The sequence below is a fragment of the Protomyctophum bolini genome (assembly GCF_963924005.1).
Source record: "Protomyctophum bolini genome assembly, chromosome: 7".
Lineage (NCBI taxonomy): Eukaryota > Metazoa > Chordata > Actinopteri > Myctophiformes > Myctophidae > Protomyctophum > Protomyctophum bolini.
Window position 1 is genome coordinate 31,294,360 of NC_137868.1, and position 18,701 is coordinate 31,313,060.

Here is an 18,701-nt window from a genome sequence, read left to right on the forward strand (position 1 = left end):
GCATGTCATCTGAGGTCATGTTGCCAGTGTCATGATTCTCAAACTTGAATTACATTTTTTATTCAAGGACCACGCAGCAACACGGGGGTGGGGGTGGTACCGTTTCGATATCCTATCATGAACAGAAATTGTCACTTATTGAGCCAAGCAAGCCACAAGACAAGCTCGTTCTGAAGGACATAAAAAAGAAAATAGGTTGTCTGTCATGCCATGGACAAACCAAGGACAGTATCGATTGGTGAATGGTTCAGAACAACCGCCAATGGACAGCGACAGGCCATGTGTGCTGTGACCCAGCACCATTCTCTATTATATGTGGAAATAAAACACCCAAGAGAGCAAAGCAGCATGCAGAGCTGCCACCTGACTCTCAGTCTCCACAGAGGCAGTAGGTTTGTAGTTAAGCCATTACCAACACTAGCAAGACAGAAAGCACATATATGTAGACGCACTGTGAGGTTATAGCCCTGGCCTGGACTGAAGTGTTTTACGCACATTCTCCATTTACAGTCCTTACAGCGGCTTACGCCTACACAAATGTTCAGATTACAAATATAAAGTGCTCACCCCAGGGTCATGAATGTTACAATTCTGCTAGGGCGGGAATAAGTACCGGTATCTTCCGTATTGTTCAATAGAAAGCAATGTTTAATCAGTTTCTGGCCATGCGCTTTCAACTATGCGCCCCTATCGGTTGGTGCATTATAACTCTGATAAAATGTCCACCGACACAGGTACTTTTAACCACCCAAGGAGGATTGTAACATCCGTGGCTCTGGGTTGAGCACTTTATATTTGAAATCTGAACATGTACTGTATGTAGACGTTAACGTTCTAAATTGGAAAAGTGCATAAAACAGGTTGAAGTTCCGCCATGACAGACGAGTGCCATGTGAACCATGGCTAAATCGTCTCGTATACGTAATAATAAGTCAACTTTCCGAGGGAGAGTGTTCCAGATGTTCCTTCTGGTGGATTTTTCTTGGCTGTCAATATTTCTATCATCCAACAAATCGCTTTGAAAGTGATCCAAAGGATCGTACGCTATTATAACTCTATGGGGAAGACCATTTTGTTTACCCCAGGCTAAAACCGGATGTGACGTTTGTGGGTGTTCCTGTCTACGATCGTGTCAATGTATGGAAGAGTGATGTGTTGCTTGCCTTGAAGTCTCACTTGTGCTGTAATCCCCCCTTTTCATTGAGTCAGAACTCGCTCAAATCTCGCTCATTTTTAACATTTCAAAGTGCTGTGTGATCATCAAAATCTACGCCATCTAAACGCCATTTGCTGCGCTATGTGGTGATGAAACTAAATGAGCAAATGGAATCGCGCACAATGGCTGGCACAACTTAAGTCAAATAACTTATTTGACTAGACATAAATACAATGGACAGCACAAGGAAGTGATAGGCACTCACTTCTGCTGATTATAGGAAAATTACAAAGAGATGCATAGGAGAATAAGGAGAGATGATCAGATGAAGCAGCCCGACTCTGGACATCTCCATTGCAGGCGCGAGGTGCGCACCATACAGCTTACTGGTGCTTTTAAACTCCACTATGCGCCTTCCCAAATGTGTGTGACCAAAATAGCAATTTAGGGGAAAGCGTGCCAACACGCCTATGACCACACCTGTAGGCGCAAATACCGGTCGGCATAATAGATAGCGGGTGACGCTGGACCAAAATACCATTTAGGGACAGAGCAAGCTCCTGTACTCGTAATCTTCGGGCAGCGGCTGACTTGCGGGCCGCGTCGCGGGTAATGGCGGCGACGAAATCGAAGCCCACAGTGTATAAAACCAAATGGATCCTTATTTGTCCATTTGCTTCCTATTGGTATATCGCTATACAATTAATTATTTACTTGGATCTCCCTGGAACTATTGGACCATTAAACTCATAATTCAGTCTCTAAAAGCTCAACAGGAGATTCTAGCAACGAAATCTTCCAGCTTTCGTTGCTAAAACCAGGCGGAAGAAAAAAAACTTTACAGAAGCAATCCAAGTCTTTAGTGCGGCACTTGATATTGAGGTGGAGGCATGATTGGTTTTGAAAGTAGTCAGTGTAGTTTTGTTACTACATTGCATTTTATAGAGTCCTCAGACAAATTGTTTAGAAGGCAGATCTCATATTATCTGGAAACACAAGACTACTGGACCATAATGCTGACCTACTGCTCCAGTGCATTTAATCTGATGCCATGTGCTCAGTGTCCTCCACAAAGTCCTTGTTTTAATCATCTGACGTGTGTGACATTTTTCATGACTCTAAATGCCTGTACACCAGTAACATCCTAATAATACATTTATTATGATTAAATGTTCGAACATCAATGATTACACCAAGAACATCTAATTAGTGAATTGGACTAAAGAAAAGAACTACCGTATCATAGCGCCACCGCTTACCTGATGAAAGCTAATGAGATGACATAGTCAGAGTGGACAGCAATGAGCCAGTCACAATCTTTGCTGTGCGGGTAGGGATGGGGGTAGTTTGGAGAAAGAATGAACCCAGAAGATCCTGTCACATTCCCTCCACAAGGAGCTTGAAAGGAAAATGAAGTAGATTTTAACAAAATGACATAATTATACATAATTTCCAGTAGTAATTATTGAGGGGAAAAACTGCAGTTTCCAGCCCATGTGGTTACGCTAATGTGTCTTCTAATGTAATGATAGGGTAAGAGCAATGAAAAGATAAGTAGCTAGTTATAAATACATATTTGACTACTTAATGTAGTTTTCTACAGCTTGAATACATTTTTTTCCCACTGCCTGGTGTTGGGGAAATGGAAATATACAGTCAATATTTTAAGATGAAAAGAAAATCCTCAATGCAATTCAAAAGCACTGACAATTGATTAGGAATTTTAAACTATCTTCCCTAATAGAAAGTTAATATTAATTACACATTAATAATAAAAAGCTTGCCAATCTCCCAAACTATTGTTTTTATTATTTTTATCCACATCCATTAAACAGACTGGAACTCAACACCAATGATCCCATCAATAAGTACCGGTAAGCTAATATAAGATAAACATGTACCGGTACATAAAATAATGTCCCATGCCCAGTGCTCAGTTCTTCCCTGGCCAGAATTAATTACATTGATAATTGTTAAATTAATTAACCAACAGTTAAGCTGTGATGAAACAACATATTGGCTGACCTCAGCCCTTGATTAGCCACAGCGAGGATAACACTTGGCAACAGCTCAAGATGTGTCTCGAGTGCTTTCTGTTATCCTACATAATACCTGTATATCTTTTACGGGATGATAAGAAATACATTCTCTGATATAATAAGTTATAGAAAGTGCTCTCCATCTCTCACATGTATCATTTTTTACTCCTAATCCCTATACACTGCTCCTTCACTTCTGCCCCCATGTACTTTCCCACATCTCCTTCTCCACCGCTCCCTCTCTCTTTCCATCTCCTCCCCCTCTCTCTCGTCATTATTTTTCTTTCTCCCTCTCACCGATGCAGCTTGGTGGACTGGGTTGCCAGTAGTATCTATTTTCCACTTGGATGCAGGTGATTCTGCTCTCCCCCTGTAATTCGTATCCTGGATCACAGGAGAAGGTCACTGAATCGCCAGGCTCCCGCCCTTCTCCATTGCGACTGCCATTCATTGGCATACCTGGGTCCCTGCAGGCTGTCGCGAGCGAGCCTGAAGGACGGACACGCACGCGCACGCGCACGCGCACGCGCACACGCACACACACACACACACACACACACACACACACACACACACACACACACACACACACACACACACACACAGTGTATGGTATAATATACACAACACCCACAGATGCAAGAGCCTATAGGCTACACACTAAAACACACATGGTGCACACACAAACGTACAAAAGGGATTATTACATACCATGCAGCAGACAGCTGTCAAGCTCTAACTCTTGCTCAAACACAGTTAGAGAAAACAGAATAGTATTGACTGATCTCTGCAAGTGAATGCCTGTGATGCTCTCAAAGCAACAAATCCAAATTAGTACAAATCATATCAATTCCTAGGTCATCCCTGTGGGTGCAGGTTTAGACTAGTTGAATGGTATACTGTATTATTTGAACTCAAAAATATATTTTCATATTATTTCTTTCAACTGTAGTTGAAAGAAATAACACAAAGAAACCCTCATTATTTTATGAAAATCACATTTTAGCCTGTGAAGACCTGGCTCTATTTACTGTAGCCACTGAAAACTAATCCAAGGCAAGGCAATTTTATTTGCATTGCACATTTCGACAACAAGGCAATGGGTCGCACACACCAAGACAGCATTTTTGTTTTTATTCTTTATAACATCGAATGACAGACGTTTCGGCTATCCAGCCTTCATCAGTGTGGAGAGTTTGTGAATGTCAGTCTCTTTTTTCTGCCTTTATTGATAGTATGAAAGTATGTATGTCAGTCTCTTTTAAGGGAGTGGTGAAAGTGTGCAGGTGCACATAATCACCATTGTCACCACTCCCTTAAAAGAGACTGACGTTCACAAACGTCTGTCATTCGATGTTATAAAGAATAAAAACTAAAATGCAGTCTTGGTGTGTGTGACCCATCACCTTTCTTACAATGTTGATTTGAAAGGGTAATGCACAAGTCAGAGAGGTGGTCACAAGAAAAAAACATGAAACAGGACATAATACAAAATAAATATAACTTAATCAAAGTAAAATCAAACAGAAAGGTCTTTAGCTGTGTTTTAAAATAAATACGAGTGACAGCAGCCCTGTCGTTTTCTGGAAATTGGTTCCAGATGGGTGGTGCAATGAAAATGAAGAAAATAACCTTTCCCAGATATCTCTGCGATAATGTAGCCCTAAAGCTTTAGACCAACATTAGTATTTAGAAATCAATTATTTAATACACAGGGGGCCAGTGTAAGGATTTAATAACTTGAGTGATATCCTCCAATGTCTTGGAATTAGTAAGAACATAAGCAGCAGCATGGAAAAGTTTGTCTAGGTCCTGCTGAGACATAAGTCTTTTAACCTGTGCTATGTTTTTTAGGTGAGGCTGACTTTGTGATTGTTTAATGTGGCTGTCTAAATTCAGGTCCATGACTACACCAAGGTCTTTGACTTGACTAGAGGTTCTAACTTCTAATCTTAACATTACCGATTGGATCTGGGTGCTCGACTTGTCTGTCTTTCTTGGCTCCAAAAACGATTACTACAGTTTCTCTTTGTTTAATTGAAGAAAGTATAATGCCACATCCAATTCTTGATTTGTTTAATGCATTTAGTCAGTGTTTGTATTGGACCATAGTCCTCTGGTCATACGGTTATGTAGATTTGTGTATCTTATTTTGTTGTTTTCCATAATCTGAGGTAGTCGGAGCATGTAGATATTGAACAGTAGATGCCGTCGAATGGATCCAGTTTAGTACTGTGCCAGAAAGACCCACCCAATTGTTCAGTCTGTCTAGTAATATATTGTGGTCGACCGTGTCAAATGCAGCATTGAGACCTAGCACTAAGATCTCCAATCACAACACATCGCAACACAATTGCAGGTGCAATACATCTCGTATCCATTCAAAATCTTCACAAACTTCACGGCTGAATCAATGAGGTATAATAGAACTGGCTGTGCGTGGGTGCATGGGTTAGAAGTTACCCATCAGCAAAACATGTGGACCGCATCAGTGTGTAACTAGGGCTGCACACAGCACACCAGAGACCATCCACAGCAGTGGACTGTGAAATACCAGGGATTTGTGATAGCTTCACAATCGTTCAACCATAACAAAGATTAAGGCAAATACTGACGGATCAGTGTGAGATAACGAGATTGGAATTAAAAACCACTATACTTCAACTTGATAACTTGATATAACATGGAGAGAAATAATGACAGATCATAAGATTAGGGGAAAATATAATTACTAGACGCAGGCTGTACAGTATGTGTTCTATTGACTACACGCATGCATTATATTTAGACTCATTTTACTCTCTAGAGGGGAGTGAAAAAAATATCTGTCTGTTGGCCCGTAAACTTGGTCCGTACTCCTTGAAATAAGACAGCAATTATCCATGTTGTCCTATAATAATAATAATAATAAAATAATAATAATAATAATAATAATAATGGTCAATGGTGGTAGTACAGTAATACTCACTGGAGAAGTCGATGGCAAAGCCGGATTTGGTGATGTAGAAGTCAGTCTCAAACTGAATGGTGACCAAGTTGAGGGTGGAGTGGATCCCCTCCGGCAGCAATGAACCACTCACCTCCTTCAGAGACATCTCATTATCAGGAGGGCCATCCCACACCTTTAAGATGTCATGGGATGCCTCTGTGTCAAAGGCCAGGAACTGGAGACTGGATGAAGTGAAGAGAATAGATTATCTTTGATTTGGTATTGATTAGTTTGGTATTGGTTGGTCAGAGTGAGCCGTGGCCCAGGGTCAAATCAGTCAATCAATCTGGCTTTGGCTGGTTGTTTCATTTATTTTTATTATGCTGCTCTCTTTCACAGTTCTGCAGCTCCTTATTGATTCAAACCAACTCCTCACCAAAAGTGAAATGCCTGATGCAAAGTCAACATAGAGTTCAGTCCAGTTGAAGTTCAGTGTAGATTAGGGAACATCAATCAATGTCTGTGAAAGTGAAACAAGCCATCAAGAGATAGCCCAGAGCTTCTTGTAAGATGTAAGATTGAATTTATACAATCATACTTGTTTGCTTCAACATTTATGACCAAATGGGTTTTAATTCACTGTCATGCTAACAGTTCTGCACCACAAAATGCTCTCACATAACTGGAACATCCCCTTGGGTGCTGTCAGTGTCTACAAAGTCACTGTCCCCATTCACTGATAATAGCTGCAGGCGGTTTCTCTTGATGACAGACATTTTGAGGATACTTAACGGAAATCTTTTAGATCACAGGCATGCGTTATGAAAGGCTTTTATTGAAAGAAAATGAATAAATAAAAAATACGCCCACTGGGACTCGATTTGTGACCGATATGTAGGTTTGAGGAGGCGTTTTTAGAATCGGCCTCAGGTCTAAATTTGGTTCATTTAACCTTTATGAATGTTCCCATAAGAGAGTGTATACAATGGAGTAAATATTTAACCAAATTGTAGTTCAATATCATTGCTGAATGAAAATATTTAGCTGTGAAGCACTTTGAGCTACATTTATGTATGAAAGGTGCTATACAAATAAAGTTTATTATTATTATTTATTATTGTAGCATGTAGTAGTACATGCTGTGTATCGTCATACCTGACGATGTTGCCAGAGTTGACCTCAATGGTCCAGGTGCACCTCAGGTTGTTATCATAAGGAAATGGATACCCAGGAGACAGGATACGACCTGTAGACTCACCCTTGAAACCTCCACCACACTCTGCTGCACTCACAACACAAACACACACACACACACACACACACACACACACACACACACACACACACACACACACACACACACACACACACACACACACACACACACACACACACACACACACACACACACACACACACACACACACACACACACACACACGGAGAGAGGTTGACAATGAATGCATGAGAAAGTGGGAGGGAGGAAGACAATGACACACGTTCATGGCTGCTGCATCTGACTATAGTCAGTGGCATGCACAGATAGACACTAGGGGGTGCTAGAGCACCCCCTGCCCTTTTCCCTCTGGACAAATGTGCCCTTTTTTGTACAGTGTACACTGCACAGCATGTGGACCATGGTCACATTGATCAATTCTTGATGAAAAGCTTCTAATATATTATTTATGCCCCAAGATCAATACATCTCACACTATTAAGGCAACCGGCCGGTTCCACGCGCTGCACAAGGTGCCCTTTTTTTTACTTGAGCACCTGCCCCTCTAAATGTCTGTGCACGCCACTGACTATAGTTCTCTTTGTTTTCTACAACCAGGTAATTGCAGGAACTGCGACAAAGACTTCTTGCCTGACCGGAGACACACAAAACTTGTTTTGTCTCCAAGTATGCCCTGCTAATGATGCCATTAATTAACTATACAGTCAGTGTAAACAAACTATACCGTCCGGGCCTTCCACTGTGGGCGCCGCTAAAATCTCAATGATGGAAGTAATATCATATCCTCTAATCTATGGTGTATTTCCCCTGGTTATCATTTGACTATCTATATTACAGAACAAACAGCACTTAATTAATGGGAAAATTGCATTAGATGGCGCTAATCAGCTTCAGAGAAGCAGCCAAACAGGAGCCTAGAGATGTGGCCTTGGCGAAAGATATGGACGCTCCACTTCTCATTCAACTCACAGAGACCAGGCTGACTATTAATATTGACCAATCAATAATCCAGCTCTGTTGAACAGTTAATCAATAGAGTGACAGAGCACCTTTTTTGTGATCAGCATTTGTGATCATATCGAACATACACTACTGCGGTGCCAAACCAAGGTATTTTTTTCCCTTTGAGGAGGAAACCAGTGTCTCATCATTGGAAAAGGCAGAAGGACACGGTGGCATTTAAAGTGCAATTCTGCACATGTCCGGAATTTGTAAATCATTTTTACCCTAATCCATCACTGCTAGACATCGGTATACAGTCACTGCCTCACAACACCTTCCAGAATCGAGCAACATGCAGGTAATAGCTTCATCTTTTTTTCCCCCTCTTTCTCACAGCAGCCTCTGAATATAAAAGCGCTACTGCACTGTACATACAGTATGGCCACTCCTCCTTGTGCTACCAACTTTAAATAAATTACTACCTGTGCACTTTGTTATGCTTCTGGATCATGATTGATCAATGCCATGTTATGTTTAAATTACTGAAAACTAAATTAAAAGGTCAAAATAAAGGTCATATAAAGAGTGCTTCCAAATCATTCCAACACAGCGTTCTTATTTAATCTAATTATCTAGCTTTGGATGCAGAATTCCAGAATATTAACAGAGATCAATTATTCACAATAAAACATCAGAGGCATTTGTATTCTCTGACAAAAATGACAAGGCATGCAGTTTCTCTCAACACAGACCAATTAAGAGGAAATCGTGTAGGACCAAATCCTTAGGATAACACTGAGCATAGCAATGTTGACGGGGTACCTGGACTGAATAATAATATCAGCTGCCAAAGCGACTGGGAGACAGTGACAGAGAGGGTGACATAGGCAGAGAGGACAGACAGACAGACAGAGATAAAGAGACAGGATTACCTATGCATGAGGGGAGATGGTTGTCCCATGCTCTTCTGTCTCCTGTCATGCACTTGAGTATGCCACTGCCGTGCAGGGTGTAACCTTGGTCACAACCGTACGTGATGGCACTGCCTGCAAAGTGACCCTGGTCACTGACTTTGAAGCCAAACTGTGGAACGCCAGGTTCGTCACAGTGGGAAAGCTCAAAACCTGGATAAATAAAGAAATGGGAAAGAATAAGAAGACGGCAGCGATGGGAATGGTGGTGGGCGGTGGCGTCAAAGAACAGTCCATAGGCTGTATTTTCATACATGCCTAAACCCCTTATCCCTAAACTACTTCGCCTTATTTATTATTTTGAAAAATTAGCCACTCTACATTGACACGTTGTGAGCTTGTAGAAAAGTAGTTTAGGGAAGGGGCTTTAGCATGGATGAAAATAGAGCCCCATATCTTTTTACATTCCAAGAGAGTACAGACACATAATACACACATCGAACCATTTGCCAGCATTTAAAACAGGAATTTACACTGGGGAGCCTCCATAATCCCCTTTTTTATCTGTATTGTGAAGACTTATTGATTGAGTAATGAGAATTAATTTCCGGTTGAACACAGATGAGGACTGGACTTAAAGTCCCATTATATTACTTGGTAATAAAATACTCTTTCTGGATAGAGAGCACAATTAGGCCTCCACAATTAAGTGTTCAATTGAGTGTAGACATTTACCAGGGGTGAGAAATAGTGCAGCCATTCATAGTGGTTTCGTGCGAGGCAGAACAAAATAAAACAAAATATACACACAGAAAAGAGAAAATGTTCCTATAACTCTTTAACTCGGCGTGGTTGATCTTGACCGTGGTGGCCTTTGTATCGTTCAGGCAGTAAATGTAAGAGAGTTCTGCTATGCGGCAACACCCACCGCATAAAAACCCGGCAGCTGTGATTTATGCTCCCCTCTCGCGGCGAGTCCCTTGCCCATGCCAGATGTTATGGCAGTATTACAAGTGTCATGCCCAGTATAAATCTCTGATGGTTACGGCTCACATTTAGAAAATTACCTCAGCACATTTGGTAGAAGAGTCATGAAAACATGATCAGATTTCATGTTCAGACAAGATTTAAGTTGCCCATAGTGCTCCCTCCCCCTGCCCTACTGGCTTTTCAGTCAAACCTCTCGGGGCAAAATAATGGCAATTTATTCTGGTTTAAAAGACCCAGTAATACTGAAGCAGAGAGAAGGAGCCATTTACCTTGTGCAGTTGTTGGAAAGGTCAAACTGAAGGAGCAATTGGGTTCTAATTGTGAATGCAATTTGTAACTAGAAATGCACTCTGTCAAGCTGCCAAATTGCGCTTTGCACACAAGTAGGCCATGAATGGGGCAACCTACTGCTGACTCCTGTCAACTTACTGTCCGCCCCAATTTAAAATATAAGAAATAACGACTTAAGCCATAAACAAACATTTAAAATAAAACTTACACTAATAGAAAACAAATTTAAGTATTTTAATAGTTACGTCATCAGCCAAGCGACGCCACCAAAAATACACAATCCCTAATTGGCCAAGCGACGCCACCAAAAATACACAATCCCTAATTGGCCAAGCGACACCACCAAAAATACACAATCCCTGATTGGCTGAGCGATGCCACCGACATACACAGCCGATTACAGTGCTTGCGCGCTCTGCTCGCGCAAGTAATTAATCCATGCACTGAATGAGGTTTCATTTAAATTCTGAAAATTAAAAATAAAATAATGTTTGACTGGAATTGTTTTTGATTTGAATACAAATTATATATAATCACAGAGCCAATGTGTGCCATGGAGTCTCGCTGGGCCGCCAAACAGGTAAGCACTACAGCGAGGCAAACCAGTGCCATACAGAGTTCAGCACCAAGGACAGTGCCTCCACCTGGGGCCATTTTCAAATAAATGTATGAATCCATGTATGAATCCCCTTGGAACTAGGAATAGGACGTTCCTCCAACAACAGACCTTCTTGATTATTGAATATTGGGGAAAACAGATTCCATTTCAAATAAATCTTGCACATTTGTTCAGCTGCTCTCCACACTACCACTACTGGCCCAAAACGAATTTTGCATTGATTATTATGAATAGTTTGAATAAATAAGATCACTCAATTCGATAGGATGTACCAAACTCTCCTCAAGCTCTCGCCAAGAAACCTTCGTTGAGTCAAACCATCTTAAAAGAGGGTGAAGGCCCAATAGTAAAATTTGAAGTTGGGCAACGAAAGGCCGCCATCAGCTCTAGCTCAATGTATCAGGGAAAGTTTGAGGCGTGAATGTTTCCCGTTCCACACAAATTTAGATAAAGCAGAGTTAAGCTTAGTCTAATACTGTGATGGTGATGGCAATGGGAGCATAGAACATACAAAATTAACCCTTCATCTTTATGATTGATACTCGAGCTTGGAGAGAGTTGGGCAGTGATGACCATCTGCCAAAATCAAGACAGATTCTATTCAGAGTAATTGTTTCCACCAGGCCGAAGGCATGGGGAGAGAATATGTTTTTCACTCCGTCCGTCTACAGTACGTACAGCTACCGGTAATCTCCCTGGATGCCAACAATAAACCTCTGGCACAAATTTTCCAGAACAGCCTGTTATAGCGCCACCAGGAGGTTGACTTTTGTAAAACTCATTTTGTGTTATTACTCCTCCAGATTCTGTCCTTTGGGCTTCTACTTACTATAGTAGATGAGCCTGAACCCCTCTCCAGTTGCCTCCTGGTCAGATTGGAACTCAAGCCACAGATGGTTGGAAGTGCTGGTAAGGCAGAGACCCTGCATGGATGTCCCCGTGTACGTGCCTAAGACACCGGCCACACTATCCTTGCCGTCATACACCTGGTGAGGGATGGACAAGAAGCCTTTTGAAGTACAGTATGTTGTCAAGGGAGTCATGGACCTGCATGGTTTTCATTCCAATGCTAAGCTCTTTTTCTAAACCAATGTTTTCCACATTGTTCAGCCTGAACAAATACAAAATAATGCTTTTGGTGAATGTTACACTATTTTAAAACAATGCTAAATAATATAATAATATACAGCACTATGTTCGAGGTGTCCCAACATTTAATTCTGAATGGGTCCAAGTTTATTTCTTGTTGCAGAACAGTAATATCAGTAACTGACAATACACTTTAACCCAAGTTGTTCCGTGGCAACGCAATCCCACTGACAATTTATATAACAACAATAGATGAATAGCATTCAGTATGCTGTGTCTTGTATTGCATGTGTTTTATATACCTTCTCTACTGCAAAGCAATGTGCAAAATGAGATTTGATTGTAAATAATACTCTTATTGATTTGGTATCTTGTATAAGTACAGCTGGATCAACAAGACAAATGGTGAGGCACACAAACATATATTGCCAAACACTGACTATGGAGGTCTGTTTGTTTTTACTCTATTCCCCTCTCCTGTGGATCATCAGAATGCAATAGTGTATTCAACTGCAAAATCCATTTAGGACAAGTTGTTGGCAGCGCTGCGAGAATATTCCTTGTCAAATTGTGAGGCTCATAATGGGTTATTATGTGCATATGGAAATGCACAAAATTATGGTTACAGTTTGAATGTCATTTATTTTATACGACAGAGAAACTGGTAGGAATTAAACACTGCCATGTATCTCTGTTACTGTGAGTTCACTGTGTTCCAAGTTAAACTTGTTATTATGTGTATTACATAATGAAATACCTCTCTGCCTTAACACGAACAGGTTCAGGTTTAAATGGTTTAAGCTTATTTAATTCCTAAAACTTAACAGTGCAACACGAACAGTATAAGGAAAGTCTACTTTTTCACCCTTGGAAGTAATCAGTAGAATAACGTCTTAATTGACTTTCCTGATGAAATACAAGATGAAACAAATTACCAATTCACAAAGAATTACCTTGAGAATATCTCCTTGTGCAAGTTGGAAGGTAGCAGCAGTGATGTTGATGCCTTTGCCTGTCTGGACCTTGATACTGTAGACACATTCATGGCTGTTGTCATAGTTCATCGGATAGTTAGGCGACAAAAGAACTCCCTCATTGTTGGAAACGGTTGACCCGCACTCAGCTGCAAAAAAACAAAAACAAAAATAATGAATACACAGAGAGACGGCAGTATCAGTTACACATCAACACTGTTGCTAGCAAAATACTGTAAAAACAGCCTTGACTGGGTTCAGAACCACCATTTCTAAAGTCTTGAGAGAAATGTTTCATAAGAGATAAAGACGAATTGCACCTGTTGCTCTCTTTATTATCATAATAATCTCGCATTGCTGCACCCCAACATTTTGAACACATTACTGCTCAGTAAAAAAATATTTTCAGGCTTAATTTCTAAGATTTACCCTGCGCCTGCGGGTTATCTTGCACAATGATAGGGCAAAACCGGAGAGGATGACTTTCTAAGATGAACTGCACTGAAGCAACAAGCCAAAAGAAAATATTGGGCTTAAAAAAAAAGAGACTATAACAGTACTGCACTCTTAGATTCCTTGCATGCTTTATGTAAAACTCATTGACCATGCAAGTGAATGCCCAACATAAATAGGTTTTATTGTTTTCTTTCCAAGCTCTATTGTCTTGTAATATTCATGCCATGATCACAGTAGTACTTTTCTGCTATGGGATCAAAATGGATATGGCAAAGCCAAGGGTTATATACAAACGCTACAGTACATCTGGGGCTCTGGTAATAATATTATTAGTTTATATCACAGGATGCCTATAGACTATCAAATTATCTCTGTACTCAAGTCATAAATGTGTAAGTGATCAAATTTAGTTTCTGATGGGGAGGGCATACGACATATGAACACTCCCTGGCCACCCCTGGTATACGGCTCTTTCATATAGAAATGAGAGCAGCTGAGCCAAATTTAGCCCTAATAATCGTCTAACACCATCCTAACCTTGAATTGCAGTATACCAGTGAGAAGTCTGATTACATCACGTTCCTCAATGTCTAGACAGTCATTAAAAACAAATTCAGATTTGCAGCAGATTACCTGCCAATGTAAATCCTGCTAGCCCTGCTACACATACAGTACACAAGGACCAAAGGAAACAGAATGAAAGCAGCTGACCACGTACCCACACACCTTGGCAGAGGTGCACTCCACATACGGCGGCCACCACCCAAGCACACAATCTCCCGAGTCCCCTGCAGGCGATAGCCCGTGTTGCAGTCGAAGGCCAGTGAATCGCCAATTCCAAACTTTGAACCCGTATGCCCACCAAACTGGGGACTTCCAGGGTCATCGCAAGGTTCAAGGTCATACTCTATGAATACAGAGACCAACAGTAATAATATACAGTAAGAGTTGCAGCAAGTAGCAATTATTGACTTTCGCCCATTTAATATGAGCATATTATAAACATGGTCAACTAAAGGTCATAGAAGGTTAGGACCTGCATTCTAATGAGGCAATCTATAGATGCCAATAGCAAAACACACAGGGGCACATGCACACACTCCGCACGCACACAAACACACACACACACACACACACACACACACACACACACACACACACACACACACACACACACACACACACACACACACACACACTCAAGATTATTTAATTAATATTCATGAATGCACAAGTTATGCTTCACTTCAGCGAACAGCAGGAAAACATTTAGGCAGACTGGTCATAAAGGAAACCTCCTTACACACACTCCCTCGTTCTGTCAGTATCCCCCCCACCATTAACCCTCATCACCCTCCATTGCCATCTGTCTCATCTTTCAGTACCTCCCTCCTTCTGTCTCTCATCTCCACCTTTCTTTTCCTCTCTTTGTATATATTCCACCATTTACTTCTGTAGCTCCCTCCCTCTCTCTCCTCCAACTTCCTTCCTTCCCCAGATCTTTCCCCGTCTATGGTGTTGAGTTGTGGTTGTCTTTTGATGTCCATTTGCATCAAAGGCAGACAGCTTCCACCTCGCTGGCCTCTTTGTCTCATCAATATCCTTTCTCCGATTGGCACAGCTTGAGGCCCAGTTGTTACAGTACCTTGACCCAGTACCATTCAGACTTGCATGTTGCTTTATGTGCACTTTACTGGGGCTTAGCACATTTTATATCTTTTATCTTATAATCCAATGGGGTCTCTCTCTCTCTCTCTCTTTCTCTCTCTCTCTCTCTCCCCGTCACTCATCATTGCTCTCTATTCCAGTAGTCTCTCTGCTCAACCAACACATGTCCCTTTTCCTGCATGCCCCCCTGCCCAGCCCTCTCTCCTCCCATAAATCCACATCCCCACCATGCCGCCACTCTCTCAGCGTTTTGTTTTGTAGGTTTCTTTCCACCTGAGAAGGAAATGTTGAATCCTTGTAGCGATATGGAGAAGTCAGAAATGAAGCGCAGCTGGGCCTTGAAATTCCCATATAGGCCTGCATTAACCGGTGCCGGGCGCTCCAGACCGGTGAGCCGTGCAAGGGGCTGGGCGAAGCTGCCATTCTCCGTGATCAGAAGGTAGTCATGGTGATCCTCCAGGTGGAAGGAGTGGAATGTGAACTGGACGCCTTTAACAGGAGAAAAATAATTAAATAGCACAAGGGGATGCAGGAGCCACATGAAAATGTCAATGCTGGCTTTTCTGTGATTCTTATAGGTGAAATAAATTACAGGTTTGTGATCTGTTATATAAAGATAACGAGGGTCATTTAAAAAAGGATTAACTGAATTTAATTTAAAATGTGATAATTTCAAACCTACAAGAAAATTGTGTGGTTGTTCTATATTCCAAAAAGGGTTTTGTCAACTAACACTACTGGCTACTTTTTTTCAATTAAGAAATAAAATAAATTGACCCTCACAGCATCTGCACAAGAGGAAGCAACGTTTTGGTCACATAGACCTCAGGCATCAGACGCCGCATTTCAGAGTGAGAGTGATACTGATATATTCTATTCACTGATAGATCTGTAGGAGAGAATACAACTGTATTGGACATCAAGAGCTGTAAAACCATCTTATCTTCAATCTCACTGTAGGTCGCCGTGGGTGAGGAAACAGAGGTGTTAGGAAATTTACTGTGATGATTAGATGGCAGTGTTTTAGTTGGCACTTTGGAGAAGTAAAATAAGGGGAGAAACAGGGCTTGTAGAGAGGGAAGATAAGACAAGGGCACGTTGGGGCACTGCAATAGGCCGTTTGCTTTTCAGATGGTAACGAGGAGATTGGAAAGTGGACCTTCTCAGAGAACAGATCATTTTAAATTGCTGTAGGAGACTGTGATAAGGAAATAAAATAATATTATAGGCCTACTAATAATAAAACTCTGATACTGTGGGATGCTTAATGAGTGAGCAATAGACAATGTCACGGATGTTCCTTAAATAGAGTAGCTGATGAAAACTCTTACATTCAAATTTTGTCAAAACAAACCCACGCAAAACAAACCCACACCTATCTCTGAGCCAGATGAACCACAGTGAGCACACTGCATCAGACAAGAGTTCCACATGAATCAGTGCTCAGAGTGCAGATTTGTCATTTTAAAACGAGTCAACAGGAAGCCAAATGGATTGTTTCATGTCAAGCAAAGCCAATAATCTAGAGACATGCTCTAAAGCCTAATCAATGGCTGAGATGGCACACTATGATTTATCACTCTTTATTATTTGACACATGGATAATTGCAAAATTGGAATAGGTCCAAATGAAAAAGTAAATGTCTTAACCAACATAATTAAAGGGGTAAACATAATTGGCTAATCTTTGAAAACAAGAAATGATCACATTGTGATATTTGTCAGGTGAAAAAAGCAGTGTCTCCATTGTGTTCTTGTCTCCGTTGTGTTCTCCCCCCATATTAGTATGATTATTGCGAATTCAGTGAGCAGCTTATGGAAGCTAGGCAAAACTAACTCTGTCTGTCTGTCTGTCTGTCACACTGTGACACCACCCACCCGCCACCAGAGGGCGCAGCTGTATCACACACAAAAACTAAACGCACACACACACACACACACACACACACACACACACACACACACACACACACACACACACACAGTAGAAAACTTTATTTTCTAAAAATAAAATAAATATAACTTAAAAAAAAATATATATATATAGGCCTATATATTTTCTTTGTGGCCAAGTTTTTATTAAACATTTTTCATTTTCATTTACAAATCCCCCATCACCCCACCCTCCCCAAGGTTCCAATTATCATTGCAACAAGAAGAGACGTTTCATCAGTTAGTTCGACATCTCACAACCTATAGGCTACCTGGCTGGTAAAAAAAAAGAAAAAAAAAAAAAAAAAAAAAGTAATTTATTCTAATTGTTGCAATTTACGAGCTGCGTTCGCGTGTCTTACTTGTTATTATTATTTAGTAACGTGTATGTTTGTGAAAACAATGCAAACAACGCCTCACGGCCATTGTTTGCGTTCGTTTCCGACGTTCTGTGCGTGGTTCAATGACTGTTTTGTTGTGGCTTTCCAGCTGCTGTCCAGCTCATAACATTAGCAGCTGTTTTCGCTTCGAGGCTGCGGTGGTAAAGCTTGCTCGCTGTGACGCGGAAATCAAATCAGCCCCTTTGTGGTGCGTGTGGCATTGCTTAGGAGGCTTAGACAGCGTGTGTGACAGCCAATCAGGACTAGGTGGTGACTATGACTAGGTCGTCTACATTTCATGAGCTTTCATTAGTCAGGTTTCACCAGACAAAAACAAAACAACTAAAACTGGTTCTGAATCCTACTGTATATAGAAAGAGAACGACTACAAGACGCCCCACCAATCCAGTGCAGCGATAGTTAATTGAGACATGGAAGTCAGAAGGTTTATAATGTAATGCCCCTTCATTCATTCATCTTTAACAGTAATTAATTCTGCTCCATCAAATCAGATGTCTCTCTCCACGTCAACTCCCTTCACTCTCATTCGCTGCCAGCTAACTCACTCACGCGCACAATTCAATCAGGTTGTCCTTTTAAGTAGGGGGGGGAGTTGCACCACTCAGTTCACATGGGTGTGATTTTTTAAAATGTAAATATACATTATAAAAAAATCACATATGTATTGCCATATTTACATATTTTTTGTCCTTGCTGAATGTAAATCGCCCTGGATTAAGAGCGTCTGCTAAATGCCGAAATTGTAAATTGTACGTCAGTTTACAAATTCCCTCCACATCCCCGGCCTCCTCCCTGTGGCATTTAGTTCTGTAATGGGTGATTCTGTGATTATAATGTGATTCATGGATTGTAGTACAATCCATAAATCACATTATAATCACAGATACCCATAACAGAACTAGATACCACATATAGTACACTACTATATGTGGTATCTAGTTCCGTTATGGGTATCTGTGATTATAATGTGTTCTCACTTTTATGGACTGTATTATGATCATGTGATATGCATCTATGTGGTATATGGAATGCATTGAAAGTTGTTGTTCATGTAATGTCTTTATGTT

At 41.0% G+C, this 18,701-nt stretch overlaps 1 protein-coding gene across 1 annotated transcript in view; it reads right to left on the bottom strand.

Moving 5' to 3' along the window:
- Positions 1–18,701, bottom strand: part of LOC308318953 (CUB and sushi domain-containing protein 3-like) — a gene marked incomplete at its 5' end in the record, with an annotated part of 301,597 nt that overhangs the window by 174,574 nt on the left and 108,322 nt on the right. The window contains 9 exons of the mRNA XM_080768691.1: positions 2,416–2,554; positions 3,493–3,684; positions 6,164–6,366; positions 7,280–7,406; positions 9,236–9,427; positions 11,944–12,100; positions 13,157–13,326; positions 14,352–14,540; positions 15,575–15,790. Of these exons, the coding sequence (XP_080624817.1) occupies positions 2,416–2,554; positions 3,493–3,684; positions 6,164–6,366; positions 7,280–7,406; positions 9,236–9,427; positions 11,944–12,100; positions 13,157–13,326; positions 14,352–14,540; positions 15,575–15,790 (1,585 nt within the window). The remainder of the gene's footprint in view (positions 1–2,415; positions 2,555–3,492; positions 3,685–6,163; positions 6,367–7,279; positions 7,407–9,235; positions 9,428–11,943; positions 12,101–13,156; positions 13,327–14,351; positions 14,541–15,574; positions 15,791–18,701) is intronic.